Source organism: Hesperophylax consimilis, chromosome 14, assembly GCF_061612785.1.
Source record: "Hesperophylax consimilis isolate HC1 chromosome 14, BYU_Hcon_1.0, whole genome shotgun sequence".
Taxonomy (NCBI): Eukaryota; Metazoa; Arthropoda; class Insecta; order Trichoptera; family Limnephilidae; genus Hesperophylax; species Hesperophylax consimilis.
The window spans coordinates 23187816-23210124 of record NC_142849.1 but is presented as its reverse complement, the minus strand read 5'-3'; the positions used below and the strand labels follow the sequence as shown (position 1 = coordinate 23210124).

At 32.2% G+C, this 22309-nt stretch overlaps 1 protein-coding gene across 1 annotated transcript in view; it reads right to left on the bottom strand.

Annotated features, from left to right (window-relative positions):
* Window positions 1-573: 573 nt before the first annotated feature.
* Window positions 574-22309, bottom strand: part of LOC149418074 (suppressor of lurcher protein 1-like) — a 103353-nt gene continuing 81617 nt past the window's right edge. Inside the window, exon 3 of the mRNA XM_089639888.1 lies at window positions 574-758. Within this exon, the coding sequence (XP_089496014.1) occupies window positions 574-758 (185 nt within the window). The remainder of the gene's footprint in view (window positions 759-22309) is intronic.

The window sequence follows — 22309 nt, the reverse complement described above, 5'->3', positions numbered from 1 at the left end:
GCTCATGTCCAATTTAATACCATAACCGTAAGTAAGACGGAAATAAAATATCCACCTTTCTTTAAGAGCTGAGGAAATTTAATTCGTCGATGAAACAGCCACCAGGTCTTATTGAAAAGGTAAATGAGGGTAGAGGAAATAAAGAACCGAAGGTTGCCCACCCGCCTTACAATGGGCATGATTGGACTCTTGTTTATGCGGTGTTTGCGGCAGGGGTATTCACGCAGGGGGGGTTCAGTGAACGGGACTCGTCCGAGAATTCGTTGGGTGGGTGTTTCATGAATATCTTCGATTTCCCAACGGCACGCCGGCCTGCAGAGCTGTTCAATTGCTCAATTTCATTGCGAACCACCGAATGCCAAATGACCGTGGTGAAAATTAGAGTATTTTTTTATACGAGGGTCAAAATATTAACATTCATTCACTCAAATAAGTTTTGAAAATCTGCAAATAAAGTGTACAGAAATAAGAATATACATTCATTCTGACTCACCATCATACCTAGTCTAGTTCAAAACTATCAAAGGGGAAAAAACAAAGACGTAGGAAAGAAAGATACGAATAAGCTTGTACTCACTCCATATGAGTCTTGTATACATCAAAGTCAGCAAAGGTGAGCTCGACTATCTGATCAGGCCCGGCTATGAAGGTGTACAGCAGGCAGTCCAGACCTCGGGGGTAGTTCTTGGGGTAGTCCGGGCTGCTGAAGGTGCCGCGGTCCTTGCCGTACGTCTGTGAGAACACCAAGCACGTGCACCCTAGGGACAAACGACACATGAAGCTATAACAGCAGATCTATCCTGCAGGTATTACAGCACGCATATCTGGGTTGATGAAATTAACATAGTCACAAAGTCAGTGAATTCAGTAAAATTTGTATCCTGAAACTAGTAGAATCATTCTTAAGGAAGCGACACTCGTTATAATCTACGTGTTCATAAATGGCGTTAGTTAATTTATTTTAAATACACATTTTTCAAGGTATTGCTTTACAATATTAAGAAAAAATATTCGTAAAAAATTCGTACAAACGCAATATGAATTTGGGTAAATAGTTTATTCGTTTGAAAACTCAATTCTTTCGAGAAAGGAATACAAATACAATATTATACCGATTATTCATTACAATATTGAATTTGTATGCTTTTATTGAAAGAATTGAGTTTTTTTAACGGACAAAACTGTTTATTCATATTTATTAATACGTATGCAATACCTGTCTCTTTGTGACTTCTGTTAACTTCTAAAAACAAGGATCTGTAATTGCTTATATTTTTGGTATAATGAAAAACATCTGATTTCAAAATTATCAAATTTATCTGTTAATGTCCCAAAGATAAATACATAAAATAAATCAATACAATTTAACTCACGTACTCTTACATTTTCTAACCTACCCTTAACATTCACGATAAAATCTTAATCATGATTACATGCAGACAATTTAACTTACTTACTCTTAAATTGACTACCTACCCTTATCATTCCCAATATAATCCTAATCATGATTATAGGCTGATAATTTAACGTACATACTCTTAAATTGGCTAACCTACCCTTATAATTCCCAATGTAATTATAATCACGATTACAGGCAGACAATTTAACTTACCTACTCTTAAATCGGCTAACTTAACCTTATAAATCCTAATGTAATCTTAATCTAAACATAACAGACAGCAATAAAAAAAAAAATTAAAAAAAATAAAAAATAAAATAAAACAATAAAACTTCCCAAAACTAAACTTTCATGCACACAAAACAGCGCGTTTTATAAAGGGCAAAAACTTTATAATAACCTACCAAATGTCATAAAGGAAGCCACAAGCCTTAGCACTTTTCGTAGGACATGTGCTTTATATGTAAAAAATAATTTTTGATTGTTGAACATACTCACCAATATTATTTTAGTCACCTAGATATCTTATATAATATAATTTTGTGTATTTATCTTTTTCTCTTAAAATGTAATTGTTATTTTTTGTATTTTTTATATTTTCCTACTAGATGTATGAAAAAATTTGCGTACATCTAAATAAAGATTCAAAAACAAACAAAAACAAAGAAATGGAGCTAATATTTAATATAGGTTTAATAACGTGCAACTAAAAAAATGTAAATGATACAAAACGTCCAGAAATTATCTATCTGGAAGATAAGCTATTTTTCCATATTAGAATAAAAACTTACCAGTGGGATTTATGGGTCTCTGAAGTCATCATAAAACACATGTCACGGCACTTCTGTGCATTTTCCCGGAAAGACTAAACGCAATTTGCATATTAAAGAGAAGAATAATTAAAACGTAACAATTTATCATTCATTTGAATGAGACCGTGGCACAATACATTTCGCTGCATTCTTGTAGTATTTTAATTAAAATTAGTCGTTTGTAATAATTGCTCTTTTGAGATGGATATGCGAATTAATTGTGTTTTTTGCTACAAAAACTGGAGCTCTATGGAGCAAAGTTTATTATGCTTTCATAGAAACCTGAAAATGCATATTGTGCAGTGAGAATCGTAGGTATTTTGCATTTTGCAAGCGCCTAAACCAAGGCTCGCAATTTTAAACTATTATTTTTATCTGTAGCCAACGAAAGCTGAGGAACGTTCCTGTTTATACACGGAGAAAAATAATCATGTTAAAAAAGTGATAGCATGCTAAGTCCCTGATAATATTTTAGTCATTCAGAATATATCGAGAACACGTGTTCTTTTTCTAAAAGATATCATGACGGCATGCTACAATATAAGTATGTCAGTATCAATATCAGTATTTGTATGAACACGTGTTCCGCCGTCTGCATAGAACATTTGCTTTCGACTGATACTTTGTTACGAACTCTTTCAATTCATTCGTTAGAGGCCCGCAGTCCCATCTTAACAGGAAAACAAATAATGTGAAGAAATTTTTAATAAGTTAACAACATTTATATCATTAAGTTTTCTCCGTGATTTCTTATCCTTCTGCTCAATGTAATCAACACATAAGTATATAAAAATAATGACTTTAATAATACCGCAAACGGCCTCCATGGGTGAGTGGTTATGATCTTTGGCTACGAATCTGGTGGTGTCGGGTTCAAACCCCGACGTGCGCGAATTATTCATATTTGATTATTTCACGCATGTCGTCATTTAATTATTTTTTATTTTGTGTTATTTCACGATTTGTTAGTTAAAAATAATATAATACACTACATTTTCCGCGAGTACCAGAGCGGCAGATAACACAATATTTAGAAATTTCAATATGGCCATGGTGAAAGACTACCATTAAGATCAGATCTTAAAAGCCAGATTCTTCGCCACTTTCCTTCCCCCCATCTCCTTCCCGTCCCCAATACCTGCAGCGTCACAACATACCCCAATCATGGATGCCATAGTATCACTGGTTGGGAGCAGTTGGGACAATTATACTGATAAAATTTTTTTTAAATCATTTGATTGGATTTCAAAACAGAATCCTTCGATAATTATAGTCAATTCAATTAACAAAATTCACATAAAATCTGAACAATTTTCAACATTTTTTTTGTTTGATTTGTAATGAAGGGTAAATTATAGGGAGTTTGCATCTCCTGAAAATAACTACAACATTATTTTTACCTACATTCTGGTGAGGCTGGTATCATTGTAAACCTGCGCGCGATACCTCGCACGGTAAATAATATTATTCTGTCTACAGTAGTTTTGCCGTCGGGTTGACCCTAAACCTCCTCTAGCGTACGCGATTTATTTGTTCGTAAAATTATTATAAATGAGTTTTGTTACAATAAAAACTCAATTAGAATTATCCAAATTCTCGTTATTTCACACGTAGGTAATCACGCAACCTCGGATTCTGCGGATTTGGAGAACCGCAGAATCATTTAGCCAACAATCCATTTAAACTGGCGATGATAACCAATCCTTCAAAGTATTATTGTTATCATGTTTAATTTGTAGACTTCCATTTGATTATTAAGTTTTTTTATATTTTTACATTCCATAATGATATTATTAAATTTATTAAAAAATAAAAACATTTTATTAATAAACAAGTTCTTTTCTATGAAAATAAAAATTAAAACAATTTGATTTTCATTACAAGTTCAGAGAAATAATAAAAATTAACCGTCTGGAAGTGGCATCACCGCACTTTAATAATGCTTTCAGAAGGCGAAACAGCTGTAACCCATGTAAATAAGAACAGCAGAACTTGTTGAAAATATGAACTGTTTTTTTAAAATAAATTGAATAATAATAATAAAAGAATAACCCAAATATTACGAAAATGATAAAACCTCATATCACGGTTGTCATGAAGTTGATCAACACACGACAGGCATCTCTACCAAAACCTTATATCATGGTTGTCATAAAGTTGATCAACACACGACAGGCATCTCTACCAAAACCTTATATCACGGTTGTCATAAAGTTGATCAACACACGACAGGCATCTCTATCAAAAATAAAATTAGAAACGACTTGTTACGATGACCTGATTGGATGAAAAAAATAATGCATTGCACTTGGCAATCGATAAGAAACAACTTGCCAAATTGTCAACAAAAATTACAAATATGTTCACTATTATACCACAGCGAAAACTTCCAAAATATGATACGCTCCTCCAGAAATCAAGACATTATTTGTTCCGCCATCTTGAATGTTTGAAAACAATTTTGTTATGTGAGACACGTCAATATTTCAGTCTTTTTTTGGTATATAAGAGGAATTCGTACTCCTCGGATTTATTTAGTTAATAATAATCCCGTTCAGTATTTATTGTGTTTTTGTTTTATTTGTCTTTGGTATTATAGTTTTGAGAGCCTGCGGACTGGAATGCAGATTGTACATCCTGTGGTGCTTTAAAAATTCAAAGAGAGCGGATTGTACGGTGCAGCGTAGTGGAAGTTATGCCTTTAGTTCAGCGGGGGCGCCGTTTATTCAGGCGCTCTCTGATCCGGCCATGTCGCTCGCCGTCATGTTAACTGTTTATTATTTATAAGTAAAAAAAATCATATACAAGTACGAGCGGTGACTAATGAGGAGAGTAAGGATGTGAGACAATCTATAACATTCAACGAATCTTTATGAGTCGATTAAAATTTAAAAAAAAATAAAATGACGATAATTTTTATATATTTTCTGGTGCAAATATTGAACAAAATGTAAAAAATTTATTTAAATCTATAAAAAGAAAAATAAATACTGTTAAAATTCTACTCTCTTATCCATTTATTATTTTGCTGTGTTGTACACTTGATAGTAAAATATAATCGGAAAATCCACAAAATTTATTAATGTTTTGAGGGGCATGTTCCTTGGCGAATATTTAAAAAAAATCAATGTTATACAGAAATCATAAATGTATGAACTATAATTAAAATTAATAAGTAAGTCATGTAGAGATTTTCAAAGATTTTATGGTGTTCGCACTCAGTGCAACCATTTTGCGTAAATATTTTTTATTTAACCCTTCCAGTATTCTTTTGCTTTACGCAGTACATTGATAGCAATTTTTTTGTTACATTTACGGCACAAACTGAGTTGGACTCATAAAAGCTTTTCTATCTTCTTTTATATTACGGTGAGATCTATATTGAACAAAATCATTGAACACCATTGTTAAAAGATTTGTCAGTTTGTGTTTTTTTTTTATATGAAACTTAGAAAAAAAGAAGTAGCAATATAATATGTTTGGAAAGTTAAACAGTTTACAAGAAAATTCGGTAAGTGACAAAATAATTGTAAACATCGTACAATAAAATAATGATAACCATACAAGCCATATACGGACTGTGCAAGGGAGGTAGGTACCCCTACCGCAGTTTTCTCTCCTATTTTTCATGGTAACTTCCTTGGATAAGATAGCATAGTTAACTTTAAGACTAGATAACGGAATAGCTATCAAGTGGGCAGTACAGCAACCTCAGTGATGACCTCTGGCAGTTTATAATAATATGCAAGAGATTTCCTAGAAAGATCTGACCTAGTTTAGTGATCAATATCCTATTTCCCTTCCGTAGTAATTGAATTATTCATAGACCACTGAGTTTTACACCAGAACATATATAATGAATAGGATTCCAATAAACCGTTCAGAAAATTAATTTTATGTCTTTTATTTAAGTCAAACCTTCAAGACAAAAGTAAAATCATTTTTGTGCACACCCTAGATCGTCCGTTATGCTTTTACACGTTCTTAACAGTTATTCAGAAAAAAATCCGCAAAATTTTCTATTTCATTGGAAATTTTGGTTAGTTTAGAGATGAGTTTGGTTACCAACTTCAACAAAATGAAAAAATCCCTTGATGTGAATTAATCACTGAACGAAAAGCTGATAATTTTCAATTAAATACTTTTTGAGCATGTTTTTACTTAGCATTATACTTTACGATACTAGGCAAGTGTTAATTTTGTTTATGTACTATGTTAAAGGTTCTGCTTCTATAAATATGTAAGTGGGTACCTGCTTTAATTTTTTTAAATATACGGGATTGTCTCGAAAATTCTCCAACGTTTGAGGTGTAGAGTGGCTCTTCAAACCTGTGAATTTTTAATGAAAATGTCATCACGTAAACTGATGAATGATACTCGTGGGCAGTGGAAACAACACACAGTAACCCCTTTAAGTATATTAATAATTATTTAATCAATGAATAAGTAATATTAATAACTCCCAATGAAACACAAACTAGTAAAAGCCACGGAGAAGTAAAAAGTAACGACCACAACTGGGAATTGAACCCGTATTCTCCATTCTTATCGGGAGCACTACAAATTGAGTTACAGAGACCTATTTATGTTCGATCTTTTTTATTGATCACAGATTTCAAAAGCCAACAAACGCATTGCAACAGTCAAAGATTGACCAGATAGAAATCTTCTTAATCTAAATTATGATAAAACTGTGTTTATTCCCTTCTATAATACCCAAAAGTCATCTCCTAAAATAATTTTAACCTGAAGTTCCATAATGTTAATTGTGACACGCTCAAATTGCGAAGATGTCAAATTAGGAAAATGTATTAAATACGATTCCATGATAACCCAACACAGTGACAATTCAACACACTTTTAAAAAGTGATATAAAGTCATTAGATATGATAAAAAAGTTTAACCCAACATAACCTAACCTAATCTAACCTACTTAACCCAGTTAATAAAATTTTTGTATCATCACTTTTCATGACTTTATATAACTTTTTAAAGATGTGATGAATTATCATTGTGACGATTAATCCGGTCACCTTGGAATGATTATAAAGTATTTTCCCTGACGGCTGTTGATATTATCTTCTTCATTAATTAACTATTTTAATTTGGTTTTTAAACTTCAATAAATTGATCCTAATAAATTTAAATTGAATATTAGTTCCATGCTAACTCAACACAGTGACTATTCAATACACCTATAAAAAGTGATATAAAGTCATTAAAAATGATGAAAAAAAAATTTAAACTAACCTAACCTAACCTTACCTAACCTAATCTACTTAACCCAGTTAATAAAGTTTTTGTTTCATCACTTTCCACGACTTAATAACTTTTATAACTTTTAGTATAACTTTTTAATGTGATGAATTAACATTTTTATGATTTATCCGGTCACCGTATTACAAATACATGTCAAAAAATATCTTTTTACTTTACGGAATTTGTAATATCTATCACACAAGAATACTAGATCAAATCAAAATGACAAGAAAAGCATTCCAAGTTATAAAACCAACACCACATTCGGACAAAGAAACTGCATTTATTTTGCAACTAAACGTAAACATCCTTCACCCAGATACAAAACGAATAGAAAAGTCTAGTGAGAGACAAGAAATAAAATTATGCTAAAACAGGTCAATAAAAAAACAAAACACTAAAAACCGCATAGAAGACGTACGTTATAGAAGTCGTTAAAAATACTCTATTTATACATTAGGTAAGTTAAATCGATGTATTTTTTCAATTTTTTAAAATTAGTTTCAAACAATATATTTGGGTAGCTGTGTTCTTCAAAATATATGGTAAGATTAACTAAGAAAACTGAAAATCGTGTTCTTTTTATTAGATTATGTCTTCATCTTGAAAACTTCGTACAAGCTTATCTGCAGTTTGTCTCTTTAGAAATACAACAAAGGATCCGTTTGCTCATGTCTAACCTCTGGAAACGTGAATTGGTAGAGAGAAACCTAATCTAGTTAAGACATGATTTTTTTTTGTACTTGAACCGAGACAGAGCAATATTCTTGCCCGGTGTGATTTGATCTGGTCACTTGCAGACATTAAAGTTTCATTTTATTTTTTAGTCGTTTAGAGGAATTTATCAACATTATTACGTTTCCGAAATATAGGCTAAAGAAGGAGGTAGGGCAATACGGCATAAAACCCCAAAAATAAATCACTACAATACTTTTGGCCATCAAAATCTCAATTCATCTCTAATGCAAATCTGTATTTAACGATATCAAGGACTGCTAAACGATTTAGCTTTGTGGGATGAACTGTCAAAAAAATACTTAATTGAAAAACACATTGTGAAATGATTTCATCATTTCTGTAATACATATTAAATAAGGCATATAAGTGATAAATCAATGGATAGTGGAATCATTAAAATCAGTTTCTATTTTGAAAATGACGTCTAACTTCAAAGATAATTTTATTTTATTGAACCAGAGTAACGCGGGACGCACAAAAAAAATTAGCTTCACAAAAATTGTAAGTAACATTGCAGTAACTAACCATCATGTTGGTAGTAGGCAGAAAGGAGGAACGGTTACAAAATCCTATCTGGGCACACACTTAAATTCCTGCTTCGTACAGATACGATTCTCTCTCTCTAACTCTTGACAAGACCGGACTCAAGTATTTGATAACCCGGATCATCTCGATCTGATTTTAACAAAATAGTGGAACATGCTTACATTACTAGACTAACTGCAAACGATGGAATTGTTATTCCCAGAAATCTAAGTAAATATGTCAAAAAGCTTTTGAATACCATGTTCCTAAAATTTACAAATGTTTCAAAACTAAAAAAAGGTGAACAATTTTTCAGACAGAAGATGCTTGCTGAAAAAAGTGGTGATGTTAAAAAAACTTTTTTTACTGTCTATATTTTGATTCATTATTTGATTTTTTTTTCATTTTTATGATACATACTTATATTTTTTAACTTATGTCAATGATTCAAAACGATAATGCTAAATTATAATATTTATTGTATAGATCCTAAATTTACAAATATACAGTATATTGCTAATGATAAGCCGTTGACAAACTGCTATCTAGCAGTTTAACGGGACTGCATTGTAATTATGTAACATTTAAATAAGAAAAAAATATTAAGGGCATCCACGACTCCTTCTCCCTTGCAAAGTAAACTAATCTATCGTTTAACATCCGAAATTGGCTGAAACGAGACATTGATTACCTCAGCGTTTAAAACGTCACTCAGGTCAATAATTAATCATTAAATAAACAATGCTTAATTTACTTAAAGTCCCGACGCGTGTCCTTGAGGGATCCTTGTCTTCCTTACACATCTTGAGATTACATAAACCGCATATCTGCTAAATTATGAAACAAGAACATGGCACGGGTTCAAGGAATACAAAGGATCCCCTAACGAAGCGGGCCCTGAATATTCAATGGGAGCTCTGCCGCTATAGCTCGGGAAGAGGCAATTTTTCCATATCGTGATTTTTTTCTAAGACGAAACGCTTTTATTATGAGACGATGAAAGAAAAAGGTAAAAAATTGGGTTTAGTCAGCTATTGGTCTTTATTTCAGGTAGATTACACCAGTGTCAAATTGGAACTTTTCTAGTGATATTGATTTTTTTTAATTAACGCGTCATGGATTTGAGTGTCATAATAATATTTATTACTAGAAGAATGAGAAAAAACACATAAACGTAGACAATAATAAATTCATTCTTTCATAAATTCAACCCCCAGAACGAAATGCAGGAAGTACAGATATTTTGTAATTTATTTTTTTTATTTTAAGAAAATTTACGTTGAATACATTTTTAATGTTATTTCATCCGCCGTGTCTAGGGATGTAGGGATATAGAGATGTTGGAATGTAGGGATGTAGGGATGTAGGGATGTAGGGATGGAGGGATGGAGGGATGAAGGGATGGAGGGATGGAGGGATGAAGGGATGATTAGGAGGTTAGGAGGTTAAAGCTTAGAATGTATGGGTGTTGTGATTGAAAAGTATTGCTGATGTAAGGATCCGAGAGTTATTTATATTTTGAAAGCACGGAGTCGTTATTCGGCTTTTAGGATCAGGGAGAAAGTTGAAGGTTTTGGGAGCTAGGTAGGTAAAGTGTCTTTAAAGTGTGTGTGAGTGTTTATTGTATTTGTTCAATTTGTATAAGCATAGATTTTAAATCGAGTTGACGTGTATATAAGACATTATACTCGATAAAGGGTCGAATTCGGGAATATCTTGTCGGTCGCTTGTTCATAACACGTAATACCATTTTTGTGCTTTTTGCAGGGGATAAATAATAGTTTGAGTGCAGCCCTCCAAATTATGATGCAGTATGCTAGTATGGATTATCAGAGAGCAAAGTATACTGTAGGAGTAAGGATGTTTATAAGAGATAGAAACAGATAAGCTTGCGAATGCGGGGAGTTAGGCTGACTATGTGCTGATCCCAACGTAGAAGTTGATCAAGCAATACCCTCCGATATTTTATATTTGTGCCAAGTTTGGGCAATTACATGAAGAATCAGGTCTTGGACAAGCGTGAATTATTTTTTATTCAATTGTTAGTAGGTTGGGTAGCAGGGAAAATACCTATTAATTTTTGATAAATTATCGGGATAAGAGCAATTAAGTAAAAAAATATGACTATTTTAAGCTTCTACCATCCAAAAACAGTTGAAAATTGTGAGCAACATTTGGAATATAAAACGTTTTACCCAGAAAATTGCGATCATAGTAAAAAACATTCAAAATATATTTTCTTAACAACGATGGAATTTAAAAAAAAACACTGTTATTTATCAACCCGCAACCCTTCTGTCCAGAGTCAGTGAGACTATGGCAATCCACAACCTTTGGAAATCATTCTGAATGGTAGTATCTCATGATACTTATGGTAATCACCATTATCGTATGAGATGCGTGATATTTTGTTTACTTAATAGCGGATATATATTTTTTTAATTGTCCCCACAATATCCACAAACAAACCAGAACAAAAGAGTTTCCCATTCAACCCGGAGATTTTATGAGTTTAAAAAAGAAGACTGAAAAAGAAATCGCTGAAATTTGGCACAGGTAGGTAACATACAACATACAACATACCACTTTTTTATATGGGTCTATGTAGCAACTTTAACCCATTTAGCAACTCAAATATGATTTAAGATTTTCACGGCCACATTGGCAAACATTAATAGAGACGATGGAGCTAAGCTTAATAGTTCTTGGTATCCGGTAATTGACGGATACACCAGAACTAAACGAAGAAAACCACTTTAAATAAAAAATGATACGTTAATGTTAGCTCAGAGGGTTGGAGCTGGCAACACGGTATCACAACCTCATACTTAAGCTCACATTTTAACACAACCTCAAATAAGACATCTGCCCTGATGATGGACACTGCAATGCTGTCCGAAACGTTGGCTAAAGAAGGAGTTAGCGCAACACGGCATAATACCCCAAAAACAAATAAAAAAAAAAAAAAACATTTAGCAACTCGTTTACCCATAGATTCCCCCTTTCAAAACCCATATCGTGTAAAATATTGGTCAATACACCTGAAGACACAAACTCAGAGCAAATTACTGCTAAATACGATTTGTACAGAACTCAACAACAACAAATTCAAAGGTGTCACCGCCAACAATGTTTAATCTTTGAAACAATCTCACGCTACACATGTAAATTCTAACTTAACAGTTAGGTACCTCAAGTATATCAAATGAGTAATAAATCTTCATCACATCAAACATTCTAGCTACAAGAACGCACACCTTAAATAAATCTGTTAAGTGAGAATGGATGATTCTCAAAAGCTGGCGCGTAAAATTCTTAAAGATCAAAGATACTAATTTTAGTTGTCGGTGATTATAACTCAGGTTCAATGAACTCGGATTTTTTTTTGAATTTGATAATCATAATCAAAATTGGAACTGATCTTGTCAAGAATTCAGACAAGCGATAAAGTACCTACCTATTTTTATAATATTTGACCAATGAACAAAATTTGATATTATGTTAGAAAATCTAGTCAGTTAGTAAATAACGCTTTCTTGAAAATGGAAATTTACCCATGAAAAATAACGAAGTCCAACATTACTTAACTAATTTAAAAATAAATTCAAATTACAAATATAGAATTAAAATAATTTTTGGGAAAAAAACGTTTTTGGTAGATAGGTGCTTTATTACTTGTTAAAATTCTTGAAATAATCAGATCCATTTTTAAAAATTACTATTAAAATAATTTTCTCTTAAAATTTTATACGTTAAGGCACCTCGTCGCTTGCCTGATTTTTTGACAAAATCAGTTCAAATTTTGAAAATGACACTTAAGTAAATATGAGTTCATTGAACCAAAGTTACAATTACTTACAGAAGGATCTAGATCAAACTAAGGATTTTTTATAATTATTTCAGTAAGTATGCGATAAAACAATGTTTCAAATAGACTTTTTCCCAAATAATAGTTTATTCGAAACAGCCTAGAAGCTAGAAGTCTATTACGACAATATAAATTAAGCCATAGAATGAACCGTAAATAACCTTTTAATTCGAAACGTAACAAAAAACTCTGTTGTTGTGTGGAAGTCTTCTGTAATTTAAGTACTATTCAATGAAAATAAATAATCTGTTTGATGAATACACCATCAGCGCTTTTTCCCGAACCCCATCAATTCATTTACCGAAATGATGATGGGCCATTGTGAAGCAGGCCTTACACAGAATAAGGTTCTTTATTACTGTCCAATCGAACTAAAAGGAGGTTTATTCCCCTTTAAATTATGACCAATAAAGCAGAAATTGAAGAAAAGAGAATTTCGGGTACATTATTATTTTATTTTGTTACACAGGTGTCGTTAAAGCAAAAACAGCATTGTTCGTCAATCTTATTATTTATTTGTTTTTACGCCAACAACGCTTTTACACAAAAGATAGATTAAATAAAAACAATATACAAGGTGTCTGGGGGTAAAGTGTACTTTCTTCGAGAGATGATTCTACACGGAGGTAGTAGTAAAAAAGATAATTAATGAAATTAATACGTTTTTTCCCATACAAAAAGACATACCTACTAAAAATCGTTAGTGTGATGTACAAACTTACCCAATAAATTCGCTGTGAGCTTGCCGAGAGCGAGGTAGCAACTTTGTGATCAGCTCGTATCCATTGAAACCGCATGTAAACAACAACCTTAGGCCGAGTGTTTGACGTTTTAAATTATGCTGCAATTTGTATGTTTTAAACCGAATTCAAAAGAAAACTGTACAAAAATTAAGAAAATGTAGTTTATAACTTTGAACGATAAAATTATTCAACTATTAATCACTTACTAATGTGACTAATTTAACGTATTTTCAAAATATAAACTTTTCATGTGTATTTAAATCTTGTAGCCCGTAAATCTAATGAATGTCTGCCCATTCTGATGAATGATTTGGATAATTACCAGACGTTTTCAGAGTAATTAATAAATGCACATGAAGATAAAGATACACTTCATTAAAAAGTTTTGATTAAAAAAACAAGTTTTTAAAGTTAAACACTGCTAGGTACATTAAATTATCAGATCCTTTGCAAAAAAGTTAAAATTATTGACACGAAGAGTAGCAATCAAATAATAAACGACAGTGTTTGGGAGCGAGACAGTAGATTTAGCGACAGCGCAAAATAATAATGCCAGACCCACACGGCAATTACGTTTTTACCTGAAAAATACCCCTAAAAGTAAAAATTTCGAAAAAAATCATTAATTTTTTTGCTTGCACAATAACGTAGAATCACCTCTCGAAGTTAGCTTACTTTACCCCCGGGCACCCTGTATAAGAGCAATAAAAAGTTCTGTATCATATCTCCTCGATCTCTCTCCCTCATTTTAAAATATAATAGATTCAATTGAAAATATTCAACATTAATTCATAAAAAACATTAATTTTAAACTCGGTATTCCCATTGAATGCATCAATTATTGATGAATGTCAGTATGGCTTCCAAAAACAAAAAAGCTGTGATAAACTGCTCGAAAAATTTTCCAATTATATAAATTCAGAGCTTAACTCAAAAAAACATGTAAGTCACGTGGGGTAACCGTGCGCAATTTTTACATTGGGATTTTTGTATTAAAAAACTTTAGGTATTTTGCTCATTTTTTTTGTTTATTAATATGATCGATTATTAAGGCATCTCCAACAACCATAAAAACCTTATATGGTTCATAAATCAAATAGTTATATAAAAAAGTTTACATGCATGTCGATTGCGTACACTTACCCCGTGTGCGGGGTAAGTATACGCATACCGTAGGGTAAGTGTTCGCACCGCGAAGAGTTACCCCCCATTGCAATTATCACACTTAAATTGCCCTTTATCGTAGTCTGTGCAGTTCTCATGCCACCATGCTTTACACACAATACATTCTATCCAATCTTCTGTTGGTTGATCTCGATATTTCTCCTTGCATTGTGGGCAAAAATAGTCCTTAGAAGCCTGTTTTTGTGCGCTCTTTAAACAGTTATATACGCTGGAATCTCCCGCTTTACGCTTTTTGCTGATTCTATGTGGTGTGATTTTCTTGAAAAGAGGTGGTCGTCCGATTTCCATGGTTTTAAATATTGGTTTTCGGACGATTTTTGCCTCTGCATCTGTCTGCTTCTGCTGAAGTTTTTATAGGTACTTGAGATAATTATTTCAGATTTGCAAGCATTTTTCAGTTTGCGTAAAACCGCCGAACTTGAACAACGTTAAATCCAATAGCTCTCGCAATACTTGTGGGAGTAGTCTGTCTTAAAGCTAAAACAGGGTTATGTTTTAGAAATCCATACACCCAACCCTTGCCAGCCGTTTTTGTAATGTTGTCAAATCTGTTCTCGATCTTGTTGATTTCAGCATACTCGTAAACAATTTTTCTCATTGTCTGCATAGTCAGGCCGTAGAACATTTCGTCAGTTTTTTTACAATAATCAACGATTTCGGCCTGAAAATAAATGAATAATTATTAGATCAATAGTTTCACAAAAAATGACATCTGCACGATAAATTGAGTATCTATTTATCTTAGAATCTACCACTTTATCTGGTGTAAATGTCGGACGATATCTCCCAATTGAAGATGCTATTAATTTTAGTTTTAGGCGCTTACGCAGAGTGGCTTCACGGATCCCGACAATATCTGCAGCAGCCCGCTGACTCTTCCCCTCTTTCATAAGCCTTTTTGCAGTTTCTTTTTGCTCTTGAGTGCAAACTAACCTCTCCGGGTGCTTTCTCACGTACACACGTGGCATATTTCACTGTAAAAAAATAACGACACTTGAAATATTATGCTATAAAATCAATTTTATCTATCGGGGTAAGTGTTCGCACTCGTCCAACTGCGAACGCTTGCCCCAGCACACTTACCCCATCACACCAAAATTCAACAAACTTTTATAATCAGATTAGTGGTTATCTTTATTAGAATTATCACTTTGCACCCGTCTAACTAACAATATTTCACTAAAAATTATCATAGACCACGTCGCTCTGACACAGCTGGTTACACAATAGCACACATCGGTAACAGAGATGAAAATTTTAAGAAAAGCACGAAAAAAAGTAATTAACCTACCAGTTTTTATTGACAAATCAGCATCCACTGTACACGTGTCCTGCTTCGGCGCGATCCAGAAGGCTACTGAATTAAGGAACGCGCGGGCGATTAACAGGCACAATCTTGTCGGAAACATCACTGCGAACACTTACACTCCGCGTACGGTTACCCCACGTGACTCTACTAGTATTATTTATTGATTTCTCAAAAGCTTTCGATACACTCAGCCATACACAATTAATCAAGGTACTCGAAATCATAGGAATCCGTGGTAAACTCCTATCATTTTTCAAAAACTATTTAACAAATAGAAAAATGTATGTAAAGATTTTGAATGTAATGAGTAATTTTAGATTTATTAAATCAGGGGTGCCACAAGGGTCAATTTTAGGACCAAAATTATACATTATATATGTAATTGCCATGTCTAAATTTTTTAAAAGAGCCCGTAGATTTATTTTTGCTGATGATACTGCACTAGTTGTCTCTAATGAAAACCCTGAAATAGCTATTCAAGAATTACAAATTGACTTTAACGAACTACTTAAATGGTCTCATGATGTAGGATTAATTATTAATGTCAAAAAAACTAAATGCATGTATATAAGATCACCGAGCTTGAAAATGTGGAACTTACCTAAAATAACTGCACATAATTTTGATTGTATACATAAAAAAAATGGATAATATCTGCTGCTGTGAAAAAAATGATTTTGCAAACGAATATACTTACCTTGGCATAATCGTAGACAATAACTTTAAATGGGACAAAAGTGTGATCAAAATTTGTAACCAGCTCCGATGTTTGGCGAGTAATTTTTATAAATTAAAATTTGTATTGCCTCGATGTACTCTCAAACTTATATATCATTCTATGGTCGAATCAATATTTAGATATGGAATTCGAACTTGGGGACACTCGAGTAATATTAATATTAAATTCATTCAAAATCTACAAACTACTATAATTAAAAAAATTGTTAAGCCTAGCATTTACAAACAAAGAAACAACTTAAAATTACTGTATGGCTCTGAGGGCCTACTCCCAATTAAAGGACTTCTCTGGTTTATTATAATTATGGATAATGCGGGAGAAAATGCGTACAAAAAGCCATTGGTGCATAGTCACAACACAAGATTTACTGAAAAAAAAGGCCTAAAAATTCCACTAATATCAAATAAGTATGGTAGCAGAACACTTGACTATTTGATACCTGTGATTTATAACAAATTTAACGAAAACTTTAACTTGAAAAATAATGAGGAACCCTGCCCTAAACTGACAAAAAAGTGGTTAATAAATGAACAAAACGTTTATCTATCCTAAACATTATATTTGGTATTAATATTTAAACTTAAGCTAATGTGTATTATGTTATAACATTAAATGGTAGAACCTACAGACAAGCTGATTGTCACAGCTTTGTGGGACTACCCATATCTTATATTGTATTAAATGTAATTATATTAAATTTAATAAAAAAATAAAAAAATAAAAAATAAAAAAACTATCATCATATAATAAAATAATTGAATTTATGAAAACTCTCAGATTGTAGAATTACGAGTATATGCGACTAAGTTTAAAATTGTAAATGGTAGGGTAGAAGGACCTCAATTTTCATATTTAATAATAATTAATTTATAAATGAACCTCATTGAATTTAAGATACCTAGGAGAGCTATTTATTCCAAAATCTTGGTTAAATGGAACAAAATTAGAACTGAGCATTTCAAACACTCGCTTATTACACAAACTTAGTGACAGATATTCATATGTGGCGGATACTATCGCGTCTGTTAAACCAATTTAACATAACCTAAGTCTACTAATACATAAATATATAATATTTTGTTTATACCTGTATCTCCTACTTTTATGTCCTTTCAGAGATTTTTTAAAATTTTAAACTTTCGTCGTTTTTTTACGATCAAATGCCAAAGTTAATCGTGATTTAAACAAATGTATTCCCAGTATTTGTTTATGCTTGTATTCTATGACATGCAATTATTGTTTATGATATATTTATAAAGTGGATATTAAATACATAATTTTGATGACTTCCATAGGAACTAAATATTGGTTCAGGTCAAAAGTCACCGGTTGAAAACCCTGTGAAGGCGAATTCTTTTTTACGAATAATTCGAATTGTTTGCGTTTTTAACACCATTAATTAATATAAATCATTTTTACAATTAATATTTTGTCATTTCTCGTTCTTGTTTGTGAGACCACCAAATGAAATCAAAACTTTGCCTGCTATGATTGTACAATGTACATGTGCTTACTAGATCTAAATCTGTAATCTATCTGTTTGTGCGCTTAATTTTTCTAAACTACGCAGCGGATTTTAATAACAATTGTAACATTTAGAGATTTTTTTCCGGAAGGTTTATATATATTAAACATTCATATTATGTTTATAAAAAGTTGAGAAAATCGATGTTTTGTAATTAGTCGTAAAAAAATATTTTCGGGCGCTTATATGTTAAAGCTGGCTAGATCAAAATAATCTACAACGGAATTTTATATTTTAAAAAGATCTACAGAAAATCCGCGATGGTATGTGTCTTCTCAGAAAAAAACCCTAGCAACGCCGGGTAAATGTCAGCTAGCATATTTATAAATCAGAACCAACTGAGGTGTTCTTCATTGAATGACCAAATATTGTGATATTGTTAATTTTATTTGGTTTTACGCCCGGCCGGGCTTTTACAAGGATGTTAAAAACATTATATACCTAATGAACTAGGTATAGAATATTATAAAAAAAATTAAGACAAACTGATAAATTGTATATAAAACACTATTAGTAAAACATGTAACAGTAACATGAAATAATAAAGAAACTAGAACAATACTACACATAAGACAAATCACTAAAACTACATTACCAACGCTTCTCTAATTTGTAGGATTAAACAAAGTGCTGGTATAGATTGCGCTTAGTTCTATAAATGGCGTCAATAAATATATCAATAGTACACCCAAACTTATCCTTAACCCCAATCATATTGGTGAGTGTGTGTGTTGGTTGTGTATGTATTGCAGAAGAAAAAAACTCAAATCTTGGTCAAATTATGAGAAACTCTTTTATGGAAATTAATCATCAAACATACGTATTTCAGCTGTCGGTCTGTGGGTGACTTTGACTCAATGAAGTCATGTGTCATTTTCAAAATCGGAATTGATTGTCTCAAGGATTCAGACAAGTATCCATAATATTTTTGTTTACTTTTAAAAATTTATTTAGATTCTGTATTTTTTTTAAGTGTGTGTTTCTTTTGTATAAATAGCTAAGAGTTAATCTTAACGAGTAAAGTCATATACCGTGATTTTTCAAGGGTACGCCCTTTTTGTTTTTTACTAACTAATTAGATTTGCTAACATAATAATAGAATTATCATAAAAACATAATAATTCCGGATATCTGTGATGTGCGTTATTCCTGCGTGAAATCAGGATCAATGAACTCAAATTTGCTATGAATTTTAACATAATTTTAAAAATTAGATCTGATTGTTCGAAGAACTCATACCGATTTGTTTGGAATTCATACTATCCCGTGATTTTTCAGTGATAAAAATATTTTAGACTTAAGGCATTTTGTAGTATTCAAATTTCATCAAAACAAAGATATTTATATGAAGATTTCTTAAGTTTAAAATATTATTTATCACATAAGGTACATTATCTCGTGATGAAAAAACAACGATTTAATTAGTTTTGTGATATTTACAAATATAATGAGATTGTATTATTGTATTTGAAATGCATCTCAGATATAAAAGCACTCTACTTGGTTGAAAAAAAAACTTTAAACCCATAGACGAATATTAGTAGACCTGCCCTAAGTGATTAAAAGCGTATTATTCCCCACTCCCCATACCGGTTCCATTGGAGCCGGCTGGGCTCGCGTATGGCTTCCCGTGAATCTTGAGAATGTGACGTCATCATTCTTGTTCGAACTAGCGTCGAGCTATGGTCGAGGCATTTTATGAAATAACACGGCAAAATAGTGGCTTGTGATATGAAAACTTGTAAAAATAGATGTGAAAAGGAGAATAAACCCAATTGTCGTATTACATTCCATATATAAGCATCATTTTAAGCTTATTCACGTCGTATAATATGAATCAGTTGTAGAAACATATACTATCACATCGAGCCAACATTGGTCGAATGTAGCGATTCTCAAGTGTGCGCATCGTTGTTACTGGGAAGTAAATTATGAACACTTATAAAAGTGTCTTAACTAAATACGTAAACAAAATATTCGACTCTGAAAATAGAAGAAATTTTTTTTTGCCGAATTTGGACTTCGCTGATAGACTAAATGGTGATATTATAATGCGAGATGCCTATATACTGTCAAATTGATTTATTGACGAATCACAGTCAGCTTTACCCCCTTCGTTCTTCAACAGTTGATTTTACCCCTCACCTTTAATTTCTAGTCTATATATTCATATGTCTGTGTTTAAACCTCATATTTTACCCAGAACATAACGTCATATTTTACCCAGAACATCCCAAGCAACTCATATTTATTTTCTAAAAATCTCTTATAAAACCTCATTTCTGCAGAACCCTCCGAAACCTTTTTCTAAACATTCCACCGTAGAAGTGGTGCATCCCCGAATCGGGACAAATTGCTAGCGGTGTCGCCATCAGATTGCTACAGAGAAGAAACGAACTGAAAATAGAATAAAATGAAAACGTAGTAAAAAGTCCCCTGAAACTACCACCACGTCGAGAATGAGGATTTACTGCGACTTTTTATCTGCTATCAGGTACGTACGTCTTTTATTTCATTAAAATCCAGGTGAAAGTTTCTCGCGGCGGGTATTATTCTCGGGTTACTGACAGGAATGAATGACCATTGATAAAATACATTTCCCCTGTTTGCAGACTTCTTCTTCTCGCTCTCTCTGCTTTGGATTTAGGGGTGTTATATTCTGGCGAGTTATGTGTTATGGTCGCGAGAGTCTCTCTGAGAAGAGTTAATATTTTATTGAATTTTTAAGATTTTTCGATACATTTCAAGTGTTTTCCGATCCAATTGTAAATATTAGAATACATTAAAGCATACAAAAGATACAATATGCTTTGGTGAGCTTTTTGGATTATTTTCTACATTTCATATTATTTGATAGTTGAAACAATCTCTTTTTGAAATAAAAGCAAATCTTAAAAGAGTGAAGAATAATTCACTTGGATTCGTCTTAAAAGTGTGTGATGTTTTAATTTTTATATTCATGGACATGTTATTTATATTCTTCAAAACTAATTATTTAACAAATTGAGTTGAATCTCGTATAAAAAATAAATGAACAAGAAAAAATTAGATAACATCCTAAATCCAAAGTTTCTTCAATTTTTGATGAAGGAGAGGTATAAAAAAGTGCCTTGAGATGTTAAAAAAATCATAAGAATACTATTGAAAATAAAACCGTTAATTTTTTCTACAACATTAGCTTGTGTGTAAGATACACGGAGAAAAAATAGTAATTATGATTTACTAAAAATCTTTTTAAATGATTGGAAATCCAGTTAAAAAAGGGATTGCTGGCCTTTATCCGGATGAATTAAGATGTTTCATGATAAACTTTAGTACATTTTGAAATCATTATCACGATATCGGAAAGTGGCACGAAAAATATGTGTTCGAACACAACGTTTTGCTTGCCACTTTGGGATTTCTACAGCGCATTTATATAATTTTAATATCATTGACAAAAGCATATTTTTTTAGTCATTAAAGATAACATGCTTACAAATAAATATATGAAAGGTCTAGGAGTTCACCTGACTGACTATTTAGATTGGGTAACTATATAATGCTTAAATTAAACCAACTAACTTGTCTCTTAAAATAACTGGTGTTTTCTTCATGCTACGTGCTATATGGGTGTAAGAATAAGGTTCACCTCAACCATTTCTAAAAAGACCCTCCACACAGCATCCACAAAGATGACAGGGGCCACGAGAAAAATTATTTCCCATTAGGCCTCCTGTGTGAAGTAAATGTAAAAAAACAAAACGTGTCGATTCTGAATAATTGTGCTATCTCTTACTTCAGCAAAATAATCCATTAATTATTTTGTCCAATCCCAATCGTGATTAATTATGAAAAGTCAAAGGTTGCGGGGTAATTAACAGACAGAATAACCGACGGTTTCTACCCAAATAAACCCCTAAATTAGGATTAATCATCGTGCTACCTGCACCCGAACCAATTATTATTTTAATAAACGAAAACGAATCGTACCTGGCGGAGAGAAACTTTCACAAAAAATACACGTTTTGTTCGAGAATTTAATAAATTTTTGCACTGCTAGGAAAATATAAAAAGTAGAAATACATAGAGATCATTTGAATGTCGCTTATAAAATGTTTTATTGAATCTATGATTTTTTATAAGTTGTTACTAATAATAATAATGTAGACACATTTAAAGTTTTGACAACTGATCTGTTTAGTGCGACTTAAGGCTAACCTCAAA